This window comes from Leptinotarsa decemlineata, unplaced genomic scaffold (assembly GCF_025532065.1).
Source record: "Leptinotarsa decemlineata unplaced genomic scaffold, Ldec_3_MD MMD2_P_RNA_scaffold_5, whole genome shotgun sequence".
Taxonomy (NCBI): Eukaryota; Metazoa; Arthropoda; class Insecta; order Coleoptera; family Chrysomelidae; genus Leptinotarsa; species Leptinotarsa decemlineata.
The window spans coordinates 10,888,710-10,912,313 of record NW_027412532.1 but is presented as its reverse complement, the minus strand read 5'-3'; the positions used below and the strand labels follow the sequence as shown (position 1 = coordinate 10,912,313).

The following is a 23,604-nucleotide window of genomic DNA, read 5'->3' as shown; positions in this document are numbered from 1 at the left end:
ATTAGTAGACAGTAACCCCATAACTAGTGTAGAGGATAGCGAGTCTTGTTATATACTAACTTTGATTCAATAAATTGTGTATTTTCGGTTACCTACTGTTTTACCCACGAAACCCTTAAGGCAATAATAATAGCCTTATACTCTGACATTATTCCTCCAACTGTCAACTACGAACTGCCTTATACAGTACTTTTCTCGAGTAGACAGTACCGGATTCTCCGGGAGAATGAAATATTAAGAGTAGATAGGTGTTGGTTCACGGATGGATCAGAAATACCTTCAGGCTCTAGTGCAGGTGTTTTCAGTTGCATTTCAAATGGAAATCTATGCGAATGAATTGTGTGCGGGAAGATTGGTAGAATCCAACATCATACACAAGTCAATGAACATATTCTCGATCAAACGGCGATGAAAGCTTTTGGCTCCTACTGAGCAACGCCTAAATTGGTAGCAAATTGGCAAAAACTCAATAGGAACACTCATTAAATTGTCTCTGGTCTGGATTCCTGGTGATACTGACCTGGAAAGCAATAAGGGTGCTGACTCCCTTGCAAATGAGGGAAGCTGCAAGCGGCTTCATCGGATCAGAACTTATCATTGGCATCACTGTACGTTTTGCCAAACAAACACTGAACACCCCGAGGGCAAGAAGATTCGAATACTTCTGACGAAATCTTTCAGGATTACCTCACTTCATGGCGTTCATTTACCTACTTTTGACCTAACCTAACCTATCTCACTTTTCTTGCCTTGGCTGGAGGTTGGAGTTGTTATTTAGATACCTGTCTTCGTGCATAAGTTTCCTGTGACTCAACGTTCCATTCATACATATGTTGTACGTATGTACTAGTACATCTCAGATTTTCTTTTTCATTGTCAATTTGAGTTTTGAGTTGAGAGACAAGGAAGAAATTCTTTGAAATACTTTTTATTCTGCTGCCATACATAAACGTGGTATTGGTTCCACAGCAGCTCGCTCTTGGGCACCTTATCCTAGTTTCTTCATCAAAAAGGGTTGCCACCACACTAATCAACATGCTATCATTGCGGTGCCCTTCGTTTGTACATAGAAAATACTGTCACACTGGAAATACATCTATTATAAACACTGAGCAAACAGAGCGAATATATCTACACAGAATACTTCGCTGATTATTATTTTCGACCGACACCATTGTATACAAGATAACCAAGTCGGAGCTCGCTAGAAAGTCTACTGAACCTAACTGCATTTCTCTTGTCCTAAATCATGTTGGTGATTCGAGTCTTCAATGAATTAAACTTTATTTTTTGTAAGTGGCTGCCGTAGGGACGACGTTAGCTGCCACTGAAACCTATCGTGAATACGATAGGTTCACCAACTTATGATCTGGCCGAACACTATAGATGAAGATGAGACATGGATTTTAGAGTCTGGAGTTTAAGAGAGAGATTTACAGAAAATCTACTCACTCAGTGAGGTATTTGAGAAAATCTAATTACTACTCACGATAAAAAAGTGGGTGATCAAAATAGGTCTGACGCATTTGTGAACTTGAGAGCCTGTCCAAGATACATGATCATCTGAAAAATGGAAATGGATATATCGACGATTTTGAGAGAGTAATAAGACCCAGAGAAGAGAAAGCCAAGAAACTGCCAACGAGAACCATCAGACTGAGTCTAAGGTCTACTAAGGACTCCAGAGGGCCTTCAGCCTTGACCCAAGTTTTCGAGATACAACTTACTTTCCAGGACTATATAGAGAGGCGATAGGAATTCAGAAATAGAAGCAATTCCACCTGAAAGAAAAAGGGACACAGTGTTTTTTGGCTTTTTAGTTTACACTGTTAGATCATCCGTATTTGTTATCTGGATTAGATAATGTTGAGTTCGTTTATTTGATTGCCGGACTGTTAATCTGTGGACACTCCATATTTTATTTGGCTACTATACTGTTTATGAGAGCAACAAAGCTGGGCCGCCTAAGCTTTGGGCTTTTTGCACTATCATTTGATTGTTCCATCGATTTGTCTCTACAGACCATTTTCCAATTAGTTATTTCATGAATTCTCAGTCGTACTTTTCAGAAAACTGTCTGAATTTTGTACGAATACAAAAAATAGGAGTGAACTGGTCCAAGTGAAAACATTCTCGATTTCCAACACTTTTTGACATTGCATAAATGTCTTCTGAAATGATTTTTTGTCAATATATGAAAAGTTTTTCATCAGAAATTTACTTAAACTTACCTACAAAAATGACTTTATACACAGTTATTTACATAATTGTACGTAACATAGTGAAGTCAGTTTTCCTGATCCTAAGAGATTATCCTTTCAATGTACGGAATCCAGAACATATGCGACTGAGATATACACAATTGAGAAGGCACTGCTCAATATAGTCTCAGAGTTGAATAAATAATATGACTATCACTATTTGAAATAAAAATATGGATACGTTTGACAGAAATGGATTCTCACTTCAAAACTCAGTTTTAAGATCTCAATTTCGCCAAGAAACCAAATTGGGATAAAATACAAGTGAGTGTTGAATAGATCACTGCTACTTTCCGAAAAATCTTCCGTAATGTTTTGTATCCATTGAAAATCTTTTCCAACATATCGTTGATGACTAACGAACAGTTCAACTTCTACCTTTGATCAGATTGCACACACACTTACCTCTTTGTAAAATCGAGCTAATATACGGATTCTGTCCTCTCGTTTTGAGGGAGGAACAGTTCCAGCGATGTCCTTGAAACTGATATTGGCACTCATTGACGGCTTCGTTCAATCCTTGAAGTGCGACTAGAGTGGCATTGGGTTGGCGGTAACATAGGTTTATTTGGGCTCTTGTAAGGCCAGGCATGGTTCTGCAAACGGTCGTGTCTATATAGGGTGTGTAGTAGGGATGCAGTTGTTGACGATTGAACTTGGAAGTTTTGGCCTCTAATTTACTGAAAATGAAAACGTTAACAATTTGAGTATATTTTTCGAAGTCCATTTCATAGGATGTAATGATGTTGCATAAATGGGCAATGAACATGAAAAACAATAATGGTACTCCATTCAAGCTATATGGAACTCCTGATGGATGCAGTAATAGTAGAATGAGAAAATATATGTTATCAAAAATCTAATCTCCAATATGCCAACGTGGATCAATGGAGTATTAGAATGTAGCATGGTAGTCCAAGGATTGAGTCGAACTTGTCAAATTTAGTTGTTTGAGTTCCCTATTGTTTGATTGTCGATTGTTACGTCCGATTGAAGGAATTTCACTGAACAGTGCACAAAACCACCACACGTGTGTGTTATGCTCCTTCGTCTAGAGTTCCTCGGGGGTTTTATTTAGGAACTCCGTTTTCTACAATTTTCGTTGATGATCACATCTTTGGTGTATTGTAGTAAGTTTGATTACGTAGACAATATGAAAAATTTCGGGTGAATTTTAAATTTATATACTCTTAGTGTGCCACGAATGAAGTTAATGAACTGTTAGACCCACGAAGTGGAGGATTCCACTTGTTTTTGAGTTAGAGAAATAATACAAAAATACAAATAACAGTAAAATACAATTAACAATACAGATATAAGTATACATATTAACGATATAAAATATCTATGGGATAGTATAACTATAAATAATATAAGGTGTACAGTGTGTGTTAATATGAGAAATGACACATGAAGTAATAAAAAGAATATATTGAATAGACAGCTGGTTGACGGTAGAACAACTGTCAAAACAGACAAACAGAATATGTAAACATACTTTTCACACTCATATATGCAGCAAAAAATACAATAATAGGATAAAATTATAGAATAAAATAGCTAAGATAATTTATAAAAATTACAGAAAATGGTCCAGAAATTTGTAAGTTTCAACAGTTGAAAATTAAGATTATGAGCATTTATGACTTAGATGTTTTCAATTATATTTCTAATTTTTTTAGGCGTATTTTCCAACGAGGTTTTTTCAGTGTTCTTCTGAAATAATGAAAATTTGATCCACTTTGCATGCCTTGTGACAGATATTTTGGCCGTAAATAACAAGACCTCCGTCCTATTGACTTTTTCACACTAGGTAAGAAGATTGCTTGTTTGTTTCGTGTGAAACTTTCGTATGTGACAGGATTCAGGAGTGAGTGGGTCTATTCGCCCCTCCACCACAACCCACAAGGGTTTATTGTGGCTCACACCTATTCACACTCGGCCAAATAAACCCAGCTTCTTAACGAAGCCGATTAGTTTGTATGGTGAGTGGACTTTCAGGTCAGATGGTGAGAGTACGGATCTGCCGAACTCTGAGAACCTGATTCGGTCCCCAGCGGGGCAGGCACAAAGTATATGCTCTGCTGTTTCATCATTTTCCAGATAGAGGCGACACACACTATCGTTCGACAGTCCAATTCTCTGCATATGATGATTTAAATGACAGTGACCTGTAAGAAGGCCTGTTAGATATCGTAGTTCATCCCTACTGTAGTACAACAACTGTTTGGTAACAAGCTTCGAAGGGTGAATGAACGCCTTGGAGTGAGCCAATCCTGGAAGATTCTGCCAGAAGTCCATAAATCTTCTTGCCATCCAGGTGTTCAGTGTTTGTTTGGCAAAGCCCAAAGCGATGCCAATGACAGGTTCTGGTCCGATGAAACCGTTTGCAGCACCCTCCTTTGCAAGAGAGTTAGCAGCTTCATTGCCTTCTAGGCCAGTATGGCCAGGAATTCAGACCAGAGATAATCTGTTAAGTCTTCCTATCAAGGAGAGTCGTTTTTGCCGCTTGACTGTCCGTGACTTGTGAGTAAGGTTGGATCTATTTAATCTCTCCGCACACAATTCAACAGCGTGAATTTCCGCTTGAAATACAGTCGCATGAGTTCCTAGGCAAGTAGATAACTCTGTGTTGGGTCTGTAACTAAAAACACCTGCACTAGAACCGTAAGGTTTGATCCATCTGCGAACCAACAACTATCTGCTCTTAAAATTTTCTTCTCCTGGAGAATCCAGTCCCCTCTACTCGGGAATAGTACTTGTCAACAAGTACAATGTCAACCAACAGTCTGTTGGTTGACATTGTACTTGCTTCAGCGGTACATATACTAAAATTGGAACGATACAGAGAAGATTAGCATGGCCCCTGCGCAAGGATCACTAGGGTAGTCAGGACAGATCTAAAGATCCATTTCTGAATTACTTCAGGAGCATTGAGGTGAGTTTTGGAAACTCCACCCCAACCAATTATTTCATGATTCATATGGGATTCCACCAAACTCTTATAGACTGTTATTCTTTGCTTTGTGTTGAAAATGTTGGTAACTTTTTTGAATTCATATAGAAAACAAACAAAGTACTCAGTACTTTTATGTACTCAGTGTGGTGGTTCAATTTGAGATTGGAGTTAATTATTAGGTTTAGATATTTCATTATTTTTTTCAGGTTTTTACAGCTTCCTTGAAAACTGCAAGTTCAAATTTTGCTAGGCATACATCGTAGATACTGACTGGTGAGTAGAAACCGTTTTACAATTGATCGATAGAAGCCTATACTTAGACCATGTTTCGATTTCGTAGAGGGCTTGTTCGAGTTTCATTTTCAAATCAAACCTGTTATTGCCACCATAGGACATTACAGTGATGTCATCAGATGTCAAACTGATAATTGTTGAATGGGTTCTCATCAAGAAGAGATTATTCAGATAATTATTAAAAAGTGTACGTCTCAACACTGTTCCATGGGTCACACTACAAGTTATCAGTTTTTCGCCACTTATTTCATTTGATATTTTCATTTGTTGTATTCTTTCAGAAAGATAACTTCCCAACAGCTCATGTGATGTGCTTCTCATTCACATATCTTAATAATAATAATAATAATAATCGTCTTTATTCATCGACATAATATAAAAAAAAATGAAATACAAAAATTTAGAACAATAATTAAGGGTCAATGAAAAGGTGAAGTATCAGCCTAACTTAACCTAGCGAAAAAAAAGACAAGAAAAAAAAATAGGTGAATCATAGAAGACTATGAAAATATAAGTGAATCATAGAAAAATATAAAAGTAAAATTTGAGCATTAGCGTATATAAAATCAAAAATACTTGTTTCAAGAACAATTTATACTCGTATGAGTATAAAATATAAAAGTACAAATCAAATAAAAATCAAATGATTTCACCAATATGTGTGTCGAATGCTTTCGTGAGGTCTAAGAAAATTTCAATTGATGGTTTGGATTTATCCATGAACTCGTACATGTTTTGAGTCAGAATCCTAAATGGATCTTGTGTAGATTTTCTCCCTGAAAACATATCGAGATTCGGACATCAATTCATATTTCTCATGGATGGCCGGAGGAAATAATTTTGTCTAGTGTTTAGTCACTAATACTTCGTTTTTGAGCTCTGTGTCACAGTGCTGTGAACAATGATGTATACAAAAAAAATTATTTTTTCTTTTGTGTTTATCTTCCTCACATCTATCATTAAGAACCACCCCGTATATCAATTGAAAAGAAAACTCCCATCAAAAAGCAAGCCTGGTTGAAACTCACGAATCAGTTCGAGAACAGTTTTATTGTGCTGTCTTCTTCTTTCGAAGGGTACCAAATAACAACATCCTTGGCGGGCAACGGGCATATCAGTGCTATCTAGAGCTCTACCTTCGATGGCATTCCAGACAGAAGAATGCCAGCAAGTAAACCGTGCGGACGCACGTGGGAAAATACCCGAGCCGAACGAAATTCATATCATGCTCGAGATTTATTTGAATATCTTGTTTTATCGTTTCACTAATTGGAATCAGAAAGGATGAGGCTGGAGTGAAGGAATGCTTTGGGGAGAAGTTTGGAGTTCGAGATGGGGTGCGGAGTTGTGAAAGAAACAGGAATTCCAAATGCTCGACGACGAAGTTTGATAGAATGAGGAATTCAGTGAATAATTCAAAAAATGTGTTGAAAAAGGTCCCAAAAAACACAAAAAAACGGTTCTCTTTCCACTTGCAATAAACACATGCGATGAAAAATCCCGGGTCTAAAAGAAAAAACACGTTTTTTCGTTTAAAATTGGCTTTATATATCAACGTGATTTCCGTCAAGAGCCACACAATTATTTCAGCAACATTTCAGTACCACTTTTGTAGAACAATTCATCTGTTGCCTCAAAATAGGCCTCAATTTCAGCAATAACTTCTCATTCGATCGAAATTTCTTACCGGTGAGCATTTTCTCGCTGGAAGCCAAATCTGGCGAATACGCTGGATGTGATAGCAATTCGAAGTTCAACTCATGTAGTTTTGACATTGTTTTGATTGATGAAACAATTTTTTTTTCCATATGCGGTCGTTTCTTTGCAATTTCGGCCTTCAAACGCTCTGGGAACGCTATACAATTTTCACTGTTGATGGTATTTCTCTTACAAGATAGCAGATAAATAAAACATCACACACACATCCTAAATATCGAGGCCATATTTTTTCCAGCTAACTTTGGTGCTTTTGAACGCTTCGGACGAGGTTCACCAGTCAAATGCTTATGCAATATAAAGTCAATACGTTCTTTTGATAACTTTACAATGTCAGCTATCTCACGCAACTTCTCTTTTCGATCATTCAAAACGATTTTGTGGATTTTTCAATGTTTTCTGGTGTTACTGCATCATTTGGACGTCAACTGTGTTCTGCATTATCGGTGTCTCTTCGACCATGTTTGAAGTCAGCAAACCAACGTTTTATTGTTGTTTCTGATGTAGCGGAGTCCTTATAACACTTTTTTTTCAAGACATTGCTTCGCTTGAACGGTATTTTTTTCCATCAAGCGGCAGTGTAAAATCAAAACAAGAATTCGTTTTTGATCCCTTGTTTTGAAAATAACGGAAATAGAGTCACACTTAGAACAATAACTCACAAACTTGTGAGTAGAATATCATGAAATTTCAACAGCTTTCTTTTGAAGGTTTGTAATAATGTTAAAAGTGGTGAATGCAATAAGACTAACGCCATCTAGGTGTTGGGCCCTAGAGTTTTCAGCTCATGTAGTATGTTCATAATTGTATTATGAAAAATGTTAGCCGAGACTTACTTTTGTAAATGTATTTTTTTGATTTCTCAGAGCGAAGACATAAACAAGAGTATAGGAGAGGGGTAAAATTACTGTCGGCTTTCTTATAGAAGAGTCTGTGTTCATTTGAAAAGCGTGTGATTGCTCTTACTCTGTTTCCTGAGAGTAGAAAGTATTAAATGCTCTTTATAAATAAAAAAAAAATGCTAACAAAGTGCCCTAACGAAATTTTGTGATTTTCTTATGATTTGTCACAACTGGATAGGCGGGTTCAGAATACTTTACCGGGTCCTCCCGCTTTTTTCATGACAAACTCGTCGCAAGCAAAAGATTTTATGAGCGTTCGGGTAGTTTTGTGCTGGCAGAGTCGGGTATTTAACCAAAATCACTTGGTGAAACTAATAAGTATGTTTTCTTTTTTTACAGTTGATATTGCTATTGAATTTCAATTTGAAACATATACATTATATTGAGTAGGCATTTCCATTTGGGAAGATATTAGCTACAAGCAAAAATTATGGTGTGTTATTATCAGATAAATCCGATGAATCTACAATCTTTCCGACTATATCGTCCAATTTCCACATGTTGTCCTCTTTAATGTTTTATATTTTTTTTAAATCGATATTTTGTAAGGACTACTTGAAGAGAATTATCACATTTGATGTGTATTGGTTATCGCAACGAAGCCATTTACTTGAGTCCAGATTAATTCAATGGAAATAAGTTTGTTATGATGAGGTGGCAGACCCGGAATAATAAAATTCCATTTCTGTGCCAACTTGTCGACTAGAAATTCTGTGAAAAGTGGTTTATTTGAACATACTATGGACAATAGTTCTTTTTCAATCATACTTTTGTCAAATTGTATGTTTTTTCGTTGAAATCACTCAATGATATCCACTTTTCTCCATGCATTAGTTGATAAAATAAAAACAACAATGAAAATTAGTTGGCGCTCCGGGGCGACTTCAGTGATTCCAGTGGCGCATTTGCTTTTTCAGCTGCAGGAAAACCCGGAAAAACCTGCAGCACAACATCATCTGAAGATCTTGATCTAACAATGTCCTCTCTTTTATAAAACAAAATGTAGGGTGTCTCCAGAGGCTCCAATAAATTCAATGCATCGCCAGAACACTTCGTGCCCCGACTATCGTCAAACTTAAACCAGTCCGTTTCTTCTTTGACCAAGGCGTAATAATGACCAAATTTAACGCCAGAACCACAGTGAACAATGACTGCATGAATATTATAATAGTGGTCTGCTAGGTTGAAACGTTCATCTATTTCGAACCTTCCAAAGAGTTTGAAAATCATCAGTGTTATTATTAGATTGACTGGTGCCTCAGCTATACTTGTTTCCTTATAACAGTCAGTTAGTTTGGCGCATGTTTGACAATACAGTCGATCATCACCTGTTAAAAATTCCATTTTCAGATGATTTAACAATAAGCTTTGCACGGACTGGTTATTAGTCATATTAGGAAAAGCTAGATGAAGTTCCAGAAATTCACATAAGTTTTCGGTACTTCTTGAACATTTACCACAAAGTAAACGAGTGAGGATTTTTTTAGCAAAAGATTTACAAACACAAGACGAGATGGGCTGTACGGAATCGTTCAGTCCAGAGCGGTCAGGAGTATTGATTTTGCTATTGTTTTGCTCACGAAGAGTATTCAACAAGAACCCCAAGTATTCGGAACCTAACCTAACCTTGTTGTCCTAACGAGTATCTAGTGGACTTCAAAGACTCCAGGAAATCGGTTGGAGGGAAAGATGATACCTTCTTACGAAACTGCAGCTGCATGAAGAGGTGTTTGAGTTTGATGAATAAGTAGGAAACATTCCCGTTCTCGTTCATCATTAAAACTTCGTTCTTGAAATTCTTTGTCATGAACAACACTTGTAAAATGCTATTCATGTAGCAAGTGTTTTCTAAATCATCCAATCCAATTTTCTTCTCTAGATTTTCAGGACAACTATCTACTGATTCGTAAGGAAGAACATGTTTCACAGAATCTCAATAAAAACCATTTCTCAAGCTGCGATCGATCCTTCTAAGTGAAGAAGGGTTTCGTAGAGGGGTCGATTCGGCTCTTGCTTCATGAAGCTCTTCCACTGAAAGGGAGCCAGTTCTACGAGAACTGCAACTCATTTTTTGGGGGCAAGAATGACCTGAGTCCACTGACCTCACTGAAAAAGAAGAAGGTGGATCAATCACTTGTGAATCAACCTTGATAGGAGACTGATGAATATCCACATATCTTGGCTTGTTTCGAAGGGGTTTCAGTTCCGTACTGAAATTAGGGCAATGCAAGATCTCATCAAAATTATGTAAAGGAGGAATAGTTCCAAGTACTGAAGCAGCATTGCCACGTTGAATAGCAATACTAATTATTTCTATCAAAAAAGAGGTAGAACGGTGATCTTTCGTTGCTTGGCCTATTCTCCTTCCGAGTTCATGAACGAATAACAGAGACTCCGGGCCATAAACACCAAAAGTTTCAACCGCTACTGGATGAAACATATAGTTGTTTTCAAGATTTTGGTATTTTTTTCTTTTCAATTTCTCGCCAGACAATGCTGCAGTTCCAGCAGACTTGGAACTTTCGGCTAGATGGGAAGCCGCGACCGTGACAACGCAAGTGAAGTCCCAAATTTTTTTCAACTTTTCTGAAATGGTACCTTCTATTTTTCACCATAACCACAGAGTTAGGCTAAATAAAGTCTGGCATTCCCTTAAAATAATCTTCAAACACATCGCTGTTTAGGTCTACGTAATCGTCAGAATGCTTGGAATCGAACATCAACAAACCACTAACAACAAAACATCAACACTTTTAATGCGGGTAATCATCAGCAGTCGTGAAAGTATCTATAGTAGAGAGAGAAATCTCCAACCTTTCTTCGATGTTTCAGGCTATCAAGTTTGCACATGATGTTCGCGTTTTCAATCAGGCGGATGGCTCTTTTCTGGACGGAATCCAGGAAACGGAACTTCAGGGTATGTTTGGGAGTAGACCTCCATACATGAGAACAATACTCCAAAGAGGGTCTGATCTGAGCTGGTTCAGAACAGTGTTCCAAGCTTTTGAGAAGCAGCCTTTGCAATTCCAGCGACATGATTGTGCCAAGACATATTGGTGTTCATTTCAACCTCCAACAAACATATCGAAGCAGAAAGCGGAATTGTCTTGCCTGTCATTATTATATCCGGTTGGGAGACATTTATCTTCTTGTAGAAAACCGATGCTTGGGTTTTTGTGGCATTGAATTGAACATGGTTACTTTCACCCCAATCCGAAATCACTTCTAGATCCTCATTAAGATATGCAACCTCCTGTTGCCGGTGAAGATGTGCCTCCGTAGCTGATATCCTGGAATCCATATGTGATGAAGAGATAAGTGTGTTGTCGTCAGTAAAGTAATTTATTAGATTTTGTTTTTTTCCAATAAGTCGTTGATATACAATAAAAAGAGGGTTGGAGACAATATGGATCCCTGGAGAACACCACCGTTGATGTTGAAAGTATTTGAGAGATATCCATCGACAGCCAGTTGCAGGGAACGTTTTTTCAGGAAGCTGAAGAGACATACACAGAAATGATCCGTCAAGCCATATCATAAAAATTTGGCCAGCAAACTCTCATGCAACACACGATTAAAAGCCTAAGAAATATCAAGCGCAACAGCTCTTGATTCTCAATGTTTCTCGATTGCGTTATTCAAAATATGGGTGACGTACGATAGAAGGTCGCCTGTTGATCTTTGTTTCCGAATGCCATATTGATCATCGCTAAAGATGTTGAAACCTTCCAAATATTTGAGGATATGGTGGTTTACGACTTTCTCCATGATTTTTGATATCACTGATAGCAAAGCCACTGGTCTATAGTTATTCGCAAGAGTTTTCTTGCCCTTTATGGGAATAGGCTGAACGCGTGCAGTCTTCCAACAAGAAAGAAAAGACCCTTTCTTGTAAGACAAGTTGAAAAGTCTGCAAAATACTGATGCGAGTTCATTTGCGCACTTTTTAAGTTCGATGACAGGCACTCCATTAGGGCCAGACGTCTTGTTGATATTGAGCTGAAAATTCTTGATGTGAACTTGTATTGTTTTGCCAGTGTATACTTCGTTGAACCAAGTTTCGTCTTGATAATAAATAGGTATTTCTATTCTGAAGTTGAAACTCTCCTCTCTGCCTTCGGTATTATTTTCTCGTTTTGACATTCACCAAATTATTATCTCAAATTCTCATCACATTGATTTATGTTTTACAATAGTTCAAGCTCAAACTTGTCTTCTGTCATTATTGAACTTTACTATTTTGACTGGTTCGGACTGATTGATGCCTTGGTGAAAAGAGCTTTGATATACAGAAAAATTTGGACAGTAAATACTTACAAGTTACGATGGTGCTGTAGGATTACTACAAACTTTTCCTGAAGTTGAAAGTTATATTTTTCAGTTTAAAGTTAACTGATTTCATGCTGGGTTTATTTTGTTGCAATCTATTTTATATCTGAATATTTTTTGAATCACTTGAAATATTTTGATTAATATCGATCAATACGATCACATCATCATTTTCAATGGGTCCGTTCTGGGAATTGTTTGAATTACGTCATAAATGAAATTTACTACAATCCATATTTTTGAAATATTCAAAATATTCGAGACATAAGGTCGTTTTGAAAATTTTTTGTCCGTTTTTATGAGTCTACTTCAATATCTCATTGAATACTTGTTCAATTCAATCGAAATAAGCGTCATTTGGATCAGTGCAATATGACACAAGTCGACTCATTACGTCAGTTTACAAATTGGGTGCTCACGATTCTACGAACTCGACGCAGGTCGATCTTGCCTAGTCGTGACTGGAGACGATTCTACCGGTTGGAAAGTTATCAAAGTGCTTGAAAAGTCAGTTGGCGAGAGGTCTGGGAAGTATGGTGGGTGAGGCAGAACTTATACGCTTAATTCGACGGTGATTTGTGAAACGTCCGGACGAGCATTGTTGTGGAGCACGATAGGACCTTATCTGTTGACCAATGCCCGCTGCTGATGCAATTTTCGGTACATTTCGTCGATTTTTTCACAATAGCACAGCTGTGATGGTTTGGCTCGGTTGCAGAAAGTTGTAATAGAGCACACCAGCCGCTGACCACCATTAAAGTTTTCATGGTTTTTGTTATGGGTTTTCACTTCTGAGAAGTGCCTGGGTGACTAATCAGTGTCCAACCACTGTTTTGGCTCGATTGCAGGAAGTTATAGTGAAGCACACCAGCCGCTCTCCACCATTGAAGTACAATGGTCTTTGTTATGGGTTTTCGCTTCTGAGAAGTGCCTGGGTGACTAATCAGTGTCCAAACACTGTTTTGGCTTGATTGCAGAAAGTTATAGTGAAGCACAGCAGCCGCTGACTACCATTAAAGTAACCATGGTCTTCGTTATGGGTTTTCGCTTCTAAGAAGTGCCTGGGTTAATAATCAGTGTCCAACCACTGTCCTGAACGTCTTCTGTTGTTGTAGATGATCTAATTTCCATCACACGTTGTGATCCGATCAAAAAAGATAATTTTTGTTGTGTTTCAACAGTAGTAGGCTTCAACAATATAATCACATAGGAGAAATCCAATGTTGCCAGATTAACGAAGACTATGTAGTCAACATAACTGTAGTCAACATAAAATTAGTTGAATAACCCTGTATGAAGAAGCTAATGTATAGTGGAACAGTTGTTACGATTTTGTACACTGTTCAGTGAAATTTTCATATTAAAGTTTTGTTTAAATACCTTCACCAATACATAACGTCATGAGTAATTGCTGTATTACAAAATCTCCGTGTCATATCCGTTTCAAATATATTGAATGAATGAATGGTTGAATACTGGATATTTTCAATGCTGTGGGAGAGTATATACGATTATTTGAGGATACATCATGTGAAGAAAAGGCAATTGAAACTTTCTATGTTTTTTTATCACTTTTTTTTATTCAAACTTCTCTACGACGTATTCGGCTGCATCCATTAATTTATTGATACATTTATTACTCACTAACTGGCAAGAGACAAAAATAAAATAATTGAGCAGTTATTGAAATTTCACACCAATTTCCATGGGAAATTGTATCGTTTCTAAAACCTTCATAAAGTTGATAACCCCAGATTGAATTCCATTCGTGAATGTTTCAAACCGGCGTCATCTTTCAAAAAACATAATTCATTCAATGGTTCGTTGTTAATGATTCGCGCGTCTTCAACATGAAGAAACTCAACACCAGATGGAAAGTGACTTTGTCTCAATAGATCTTCGACCGTCACTAAATAAAGCCAAAGGGTTAAATTTTATTGGACAGCCTCGCAAAAGATTGATCAGCATTCGAGATAAAGAGACGGTGGGATTGATTGCGCTTGACGCAATTGAATCCCGGATGAATTCTAATCAGTTGAAAAATTGAAGTGGGTTCTGACAAGTTGTAAGTGACTGTCGATAGCCATGTTGTGGTCTTCATTAGACAGTTGAAATATGAGATGACTCAGGATTAATTTCATCGGTGCCGTTTTATTTTGTATTAGATCGCTTGTCAAACTTCGGTTCGGATAGAGTCGTAATGGATTGAGGATTGAAATTCGAGAGTCATTCTCCAACGAGAGAATGATGATGAGAGACATTTTTTTGATGAAATGTTGATTACGTTACTTTTGCATGGTTTGACCACCAATGAATTCAGTTCTATTCTCATTCCGTTGTTGAAAAATACAGTGCATTTATTTAACGTCCTCCTCCTGTTATTTTTTGAACGAGTCAACTCAAAAAATTGAAATTTATGATAATGAAACTGATGCATAAATACTTTGTTTTGAAGCGAAATTTCAAGATGGCAACTGGACGCCATCTTGCAAAAAAATTAAATGGAGATGAGGGACTTGTGATACATCATTTTGAAGTTCCTGACGAATACTTCACAACCCTAAAATATGAAGTCAATATCTTCACCTGGAGGAATATTTAATAATTTCCTGAAGACAAACACATTAATATCGACATTTCCAGAAATATTCCTTTTTATCTACCATATGGCAATTCCAACAACCCGATAAGGTTTGATAAGTTATTTTTTGTTTATAAAAACCACAAAAAATGTCAGTACGACAATCAACATCATTGTTCAGTTAGATTATTCTCATTCAGTTTTCGGTTTTACTAGCAGAAAGGTACCACGTCAACAATTTCTAAAATGGTCAGTGTACATTACAAAAAGCCCCAGGTCATCCGTTCATTCCGAAAGAAGCAACTGCAAATAATTGGTGAGATGGTAGAAAATCCTGAACATTCTACTTATTCCGTCGCGAATGTTTGTGAGGTATCTTCTTCTACTGTGGTACATGGTACACCAATTAACTGAAGATGACCCTGATCAAAGAACAGAATTCTGCGAAATCATGTCGAAAACCATTGCAAGGCATCCAACCTATCTCCACAATATTTTTTTTAGTGACGAATGTACATTTTTTTAAACGGTCATGTTCACAGACAAAATGTCCGTTATTGGAATGACACCAACCATCACTTTTTCCTGGAAACACATATCCAATATCCAGAAAAAATTAACGTTTGGGCAGGAATATTGGGGAACCATATTATAGGAACTCTATTTATTGATCAAAATTCAACAAGGGAACTGTATTTGAATATGTTGCAAACTAATGTTGACCCTCTCAACACTGAAATCGTCGAAGTGAATCCTAATGAATTCGATATGAATATTGTATTCCAACAAGATGGAGCACCACCACATTACTCTAAACAAGTAAGAAACTATTGGCCGTCGAGGTCCTACAGAATGGCCAGCCCGCTTTCCAGATTTGACACCTTTAGACTTTTTTATGGAGCTTTTTGAAGCAAAAGATGTACGGAACTGAACCTGCTTCAATATTAGATATATGGTAGAGAATAATAAATCACAAACCCCCCCTTTTTATTTAATTTTTTTCATCTGTCAATTTTACTTCAAAATGAATAATTCATGCATCAATTTCATTATCCACATTTCATCACTCGTTTATCACTCGTTCAAAAAATAAAAGGGGGGGGACATTGAAGAAATGCACTGTATATCAAATAAAACGAAAAATATACTCTTCATTTTGAAATTTGTTGTTATGAAAGGAAAATATTTTTTTCAGTGTTTAAAATGATGCTCACATGCAATTTTGTATCAATCCTCATCAAATAATTATGCACATACAATTCAAATTATTATCTCACGAGTTAATGCAAAGCTGAAAGTATCACGCGACAAAATTAGTCTGACCGGCCTCACACATCGATGGACATGAGTGATGGAGAGATGTTGCAATTGCGTTGGCTTTGTTTCACGTAGTTCACCATTTTGAAGGTTGAGGTTGCGTTTCTGTTTTGAGTTGTCTTCAGATAGATATTTCAAAATTGAAATTAACATTTTTCTTGATGAATTTATTATTTGAAGACTTGTCGATTTTTCCATTTCTTCATTCATCTAGTAGAAAATGATTCTCAATTTCGAGGTGCTGTATAGTGAATTTACTACCCGAATCAATCCAACTTTATTTTAGAAAATTACTGTTGTTTTTTTTTTGATTTGGTTTAATTACGTTTAGGGTATTCACTGATGACTGTAAAATTACGACTCAGTTTAGTAGGATTCCAAATATGTTTCGGTAAATCACTCAGATCGTATTGGATATTGTATAAGCAACACAATGAATTTTGTTTTGTAAAACTTTTGTAATGTCATAATCTTCAAATGTTTGAAAAATAGTGGCATTTTCTTTTTCATTCTCTGATCACTTGTTCAGCTGTGTTTACTTGTAGTTTCTGTTGGATTCTTATATTGTTCAAGTATCGTTGTGGGTATTTTATTACGATCTGTTTGGAGTTTCTCTTCTGAATGAGGCTCAGAGTAGTTTTGTAGGAGTTGGGTGCTGTGTATTCTTTTATTGAATTGGTAATTGAGTTGTTGTGGGTTGTGAAAAAACCTGCTATCCGAGGGTTATGGTAGGGTCTGAGAGAAATTCTGCTTCCCAAAAAACTGCGAAAACAAGCCATGGAAAAGGTCAATCCAACTTCAACAAACGATTGTAAGCATTATGTGACATTGACATGCTTACTCTGCTGAACCCACCATTAATATCGCTTTTAGGAATATGAAAAGAAATAAAAGAATATTCATTCTTTCATTTCCCTAAAGAGTAAAAGAGAATAGGAGTAGTTTCATGAATGTGAATTCAACACTTGCAAACGCTCTTCTGGTAGAGGAGCAAGACTTCAATTATGACTATGACGTGTAACATTTGAAAGAAGAAAAATTGAAATTCAATCTTTTGAAAAGTTTGGAAATTAATAAATTCTAGAATTCGGATTATTCAGTGCATGACCAAATGGAAATGTATGATTCCCCTCTATCGAATATGTTTTCTGATGTCGGAATTGGGTATTGGTTGATATGTAAACTCAGATACTTTTCTTTTATCACATGTTCATTTAAATGTGTTTGTGAAATTTCTTTTACAAATCAGTTAATACCTTAACTTGGGTGAAATGATCAGTTATTCAGTAGGCAGAGAATCATTTATTTCAAATTGTTGGTTCACATAAAGCATTAATCAGGTTGAATTTCGAAACATGTATGGCGGTTTTGTGAGCTGTGAAAATTTCACAATCTAGTGCTACTTGAATACTTTGGATCATGACATTTTTCGCAAATCTTCATGAATGTCATAAATGAAAACAATATTTAATATTCGCGTTAAATTTGGAACGTCATATTAATTGGGATATCAGTATTTATTTTAATGATGAACAGAATTGTTGAATGATTTTTCTTGAATAAATTTCCATGGATGATTGATTTTCACGTGAGAATTTTTTTTGTTGCCAATCGTTGCTTATGCTTGATAAGTTGCGAACTGGACATCATGATTTTTCAAACGTTTCAACTGTTTCAACAACTTCATGGATTTTTATAGATCATTAATTATTATTGAACTCAACGATGAAAAAATCTATCACCTGTGTATTATGAAGTATATTTTGGTACGTCAACTGTTTTTGTCAAAAAAGTATGCGACTCATTATGAAAACTAGTGCGCTGCCGAAAAATAAACTAAAAAACTAATCAATACAGTTTATTGTATCATTTTAAACTTATGGTTTGAAGTATAAGTTTGAAAATGTCCTTATAGGACGAAACTGCAGTAACGTTAGTTACAAATTAGTGGTAAAAACATAGAAAGTTTCAATTCTCTTTTCTTCATTATGATTTTCTACCACGTAGTAACGGCTACATCCATCAATTTATTATCTCAAAAAGCTTAAATTCTTTGTGACGTAACTCTTCATGAATTCGTCTCTTCCACTAATTTTTATTGACCCCTTCAAGACCATCTCCACCCAGATGATTGGAAGCGCAAACAAATGAGAATACCTGACATTTTTTGAGGTAGATAAAATTCGTTTTTTGTTTGTTATAATTGTATATTTATATCTGTTTGTTCCTATGATATAGTCGGTAAATAATTTTAGTATCCTTTAGAAAATCACAAATACAAACAAAACGGATGGATTATGAAACGAAATCACGACCACTAATTAAATAATTATCAGTGATTCCAAGCACGACGTGAAGACTTGGCTGTTTTTTTTTAGGAAAAACTCAATACAGTACCTAGTTTCAGCTAGAATCTATATGGATGTACGATATTTTCGATATTCATTGAAAGACATTTTTCTGTGGACAACTCATTACTTCTTCCACAATCTGAAAAATGAACAAATCTAAAGCAATAGAGAATCTACTGAATTGAAATAAGGAGTTACTGCGTAAAATAAATCACTAAAGGGTCCAATCGGTCAGTAACTTTCTCTATTTATTGATTTTGCCTAAAACTTGAAAAAACCATTTGGAAAAAATTGAATATTTAAACTCAGCATTCTTTAATAGTCGACATGTCCAGTTTCAAAACCTGAAATTCACTTCGAAACGTTGGACTCAAATTGTGAATAGCTTCAATTTTTTTACATACATAAAAAGAACTGCAGACATTCACAACTTGAGGCGGAAGTGAATTTCAGGTTTTCAAAACAAAAAAAAACTTTTCTGGAACGTCAACCAGTGAAGAAAGCAAAGTACAAATATCTACTTTTTTTCAATTAATTTTTCCAATTTATAGGCAAAAATTTGAAGGCAAAAAATTACTACTATGGGCCACAACTATATGACATATTGCCATTAAACATAAAACAAATTAAAATAACTTGTACATTCAATATAGAAATTAAAAAAATGGTTCTAGAAAACTTCACAAAATTTTCAATCTTCAAGGCTTTACATCCAATTGATAGAAATTACTTTAATTATAGATATCATTATAATTTTTTTTTGTTATTATTTTTTATTATTTCTGTATTAACCTTCTTTTATTTTTTCTCTCTTTTTTTACCATTGTAATTGTTCAAATTGCTATAGTATTATTTAAATTCATCTTCTTCACTTCACCTTTATTCTTTTTTATATATTTTTCTACGTATCAAAGCATTTTTGGCTTCATCAGAAGAAAATGGTCGGCAAAATAGGCACCGGCCTAGGTCACCCGCCTCCCTATAGAGCCTATAGTTATTCATTTATTTAATTAATTCACTTTCATTCAACATTTAATTTACCTAATTTTACATATAAAATATTCATATTTATGCTTAAAATGCATTCTGTCGTTCCAATTATTTGTTTACTTGTGAACTAGTACAATTATTGTATTATTATATCTTGTATTGTATTTTCAAAATCAATATTCTGTAATTTTTTCCCTTTAAATATGCATAACTTGCTTATTTTTTCTAATATGTGTTATAGTAATAGAAGACAATATTTTATATTTTTTTAATGTGAACTGTTTGGAAAAAAAATGAATATAAAAAAAATTGGAGTTTTCGAAGGTTTATAGGGGTGAAGTTTTCAGTTTGCCCTTTATAACACTTCTGCAGATTCTCTATTGATTTAGCTTTCTTCATTTTTCAGACTGTGAAAGCTTATATACCCCAAAAACACTATGAAAGATATTTTCCTTTTCACCTTTCTTCAATAGTTTCCAATTTTCGATCTGATTGTGAAAAAGTATTTCAAATAATACCTACTAAAAGGTGAAGAGAAACTTAGAGTCTTGGGTGTTTTTCATAAATTTATTTCAAATCAGTTTCGTAAAAATTCACTCAACATTTATTCAATTATTGACAAAGGGATCTTGCACACAATTAGGTGAGTTAGTAGTTTTTTAGGTCGTAAGTAACGATATAATAAAAATACATCAATATTTTCAATACATCGTTGCTTACGATCAAAAAAATATTGTAAACTTATTTTTAATAATTATGAATTATTCATATATTCAGCCAATAACTATCAATCAGTTTTTATTGTTATTTCATTCATTCTAATTCATTCTTCAATTCAGACACTATGTACATGTGTATTATATGTTACTTTCAATTTAATATGAATTCAATTATATGGATATTTTAGTGGATTTTTTTCTGTTACAAGTAAGTACTAGATGAGTGGTGTAGTCAATAAATATCGATTGCACTAGATTTCTTTATCATAATGTAGAATTACTTAAGAAAAGAAACAGGTAATAGTAAATAACTGAAAATACTGGAAATTGATAATAATATCATCGAAGATTATATTACGAGTGCACCAAGTTTAATATTTTGACCACATTCATAATGTTCGAAATTTTGCTAAGCAAATAACAAATGTCTCAATCTTAATGTTTTATCCTCTTTAAAAGGTTTCTGATGACATAAGAAAACAAAAATTCGAAAAAAGTCATCAAAATCGGAACTGTATCTGAATACTTCTGACTATATTTGGAAAAAATATTCAATTGAATACACCTAACACTGAATACATTTCAACAACAAATTAAGAAATCAATTGAAATCACGATATCTTGGAAATATTATGGTGATTCATGCAATACAAAACAATTAATATTTTAAGTATCATTTTATCTTCACAATAAGGGTCGCATTGATTTTATTTTTAACTTCATTAAAAAAAAATTTTTCATTACGTCATTACTGATTTATGAAGTTTACGCTTATGTGACATTTAATTAACTGTTACAAAACTCCATGGTGAAAAGACTTTTTTTTTCTTTACTTGAAGATGAATGAATAAATAGATATTGTAGTCGATCAATTGTTCGGTTGTTGAAATTGAAAAAAAAAATCAGAATTCGAAATGAATTAAAGTTTATTTTGATGAAGGTTTATTCTCCCAATCAGGAAAAAAGTCACTCTGGAACAACTAGTTTCCCTTAAAAATTTGAGTGAAACGTAAATCAGTTTCTTGTTCTTAGATTGAGCCCAAAACATCAAATATCTGTTTTGAAAAAATGCTACAAAACATAACAAATAGAAGAGCACTGACATGAAATTTTATTTGATAGAAACTTTTCCAACTTCAACCTGCATCTCAGGGTTTCAGACGAAAATACTCAGAATTGTTTGGACAATTTAAATGCCGTGTTTCTTGAATTCTTGTATATTTTTCCAATATTTGATGATAGCGAATTGTATGAGAATACAACATATGAAGATACAAGAAATCTGATATTTACAGAATAAAATTCATTCAAATATATACAAATAAAGATATAAAAAATCACTGATACTCTGCGTGACTGACATCTACTTACTCATTATCTTATAAACGTAATTGAATACAATTCCAATAGATTACAAAACATATCTGACTACAACACTTCCAAAATAAAAATCGCGCTACAGGGCGATTTCATTGATTTAAGATATGTTTTGTAATCTATTGGAATTGTATTCCATTACGTTTATAAAATAATGAGTAAGTAGATGTCAAGCATGCAGAATATCAGTGATTTTTTATATAATTTTTTGAAATGATGAAAAAGTTTTCAAGTACATACAATTATATGAATTGTGGAAAGCATTTTTAAATAATTTACATTGTCAAGAAAAGAAGAAAAACCTGAAAATAGTAACGAAAAGTTTTCATATGAATTGTTGGACACGCACAAATATGAAAAAGCTCATCTGAAACAACTACTCCAGCATATACGAACACTGGGAGAACGTCACAATTTTTCATTTCGAAATTGCTCCAAATTTTTAAATATTTTTTTAAAATTTTTTGATAATTTGAATGAAAAAAGTCACTTGTGAACCAAAACCTAAACTTAATGGAAAACTCACCAAGTTTCAAGGATAACGAGAGAGATGGCGAACAGCACTAGTGGTGAGAAATAAACCACCATCCTTCGAGCATCACAGACAGTTACATTTTTTCACCAGAGAAAAAACACACAAGGATAAAACAAACTATTTCGAACGACCCAAAAGCTACAAGTCCTGACAAGAAAAATTCCCGACAAAAGGAACCCAAAAAGAATTCGCAGCTCGCGCGCTCTCCTCGGGAGACCGACACAGAAAATCGCGTGCCCGGAGTATTGGCTAGACCCGGAAGTTGCCGGAGTCCTCTCGACATCAACATAACAAACAAGACCGGTAAGTCGGCAAAGAGCTTTGAAGAATAATCAGTAGTGTCAGAATACAGAAGAGATGACTAGATGGGGCGGTCGCGCGCACAACGTGGGGTGTCGCGGAGAGAGCGAGAGAGAAGGAGAGAGGGGTTGGACGCCAGTGGTACCTGCCAGTGGCGTGGGAAGAGGCTGAGCTCAGACCGGTAGATCACCAAAATGTCGCAATGACTAGCAGGACTTTGAAATCCAGGTGTTAGTATTGAACAAAAAAGACAAGTAATGAAGAATAACATTGTCGAGGAGGAAGTAATAATATTTGAACTGAAGTAAAATAATTTTAGGTTTTCAAATCAGTAATTCAGATAATTAATTTTTTGATTATTCAACAACATTTCACAATTTTTTATAAAGTTCATAATCATATCGAATCTGTATTCTAACTATTATATCTGTATTCGAACTATTGATAATTTTTGTTACATCCAACCAAATAGGCTTTTTGTTACTGGATTTCAATTCCAGTATTTTTCTCAGAATATACATTGACTCCTCTTTCTCGTTGAAATGTTTTCGATTCAATCATTTTCTACTGTGAACCGATTAGTTCAAATACGAAAGATTACATTTGCTCTATGCAGACGTATGAAAGAAAAACTGAATTCGGAAAAGGTGACTCGGCCAGGTTTCAAAAACTTTTCCCAGTTCGGTTTTGTTTTCATTTGCCTGCATACCACATATCTATCATTCATATTAATGCAGAAGCTAAAACTTTTCTTCTATTAGATCGAAGTCTTTGATGAATGAACAATTTATACGAAGAAATGCTACTCAAATAATTCGTTAGTTTCATTCATGCCTCTAATTCAATTTCAAAACTTCACAGTGTCTTTTCGGTTTCCCATGGTTTCATACATTTTTTGAACGAACAAAGCACTATAGTTAGGTTGGGTTAGGTTAGGTTAGGTCAGGTTACCTTACACGGTTTCTTAAGTGGT

The 23,604-nt window shown here is 35.0% G+C and overlaps 1 protein-coding gene and 1 non-coding gene across 2 annotated transcripts in view; one reads left to right on the top strand and one right to left on the bottom strand.

The window, feature by feature from the left end:
* Positions 1-22,664, bottom strand: part of Wnt10 (Wnt oncogene analog 10) — a 90,891-nt gene extending 68,227 nt beyond the window's left edge. The window contains exons 1-2 of the mRNA XM_074169526.1: positions 22,323-22,664; positions 2,667-2,941 (exon numbers count right to left, since the gene is read on the bottom strand). Of these exons, the coding sequence (XP_074025627.1) occupies positions 2,667-2,941; positions 22,323-22,384 (337 nt within the window). The 5' untranslated portion in view covers positions 22,385-22,664. The remainder of the gene's footprint in view (positions 1-2,666; positions 2,942-22,322) is intronic.
* Positions 5,066-5,177, top strand: LOC111514169 (U6 spliceosomal RNA). The gene has a single exon (XR_002723324.2). It is a non-coding gene; the product is annotated as a U6 spliceosomal RNA (small nuclear RNA).
* Positions 22,665-23,604: the final 940 nt, after the last annotated feature.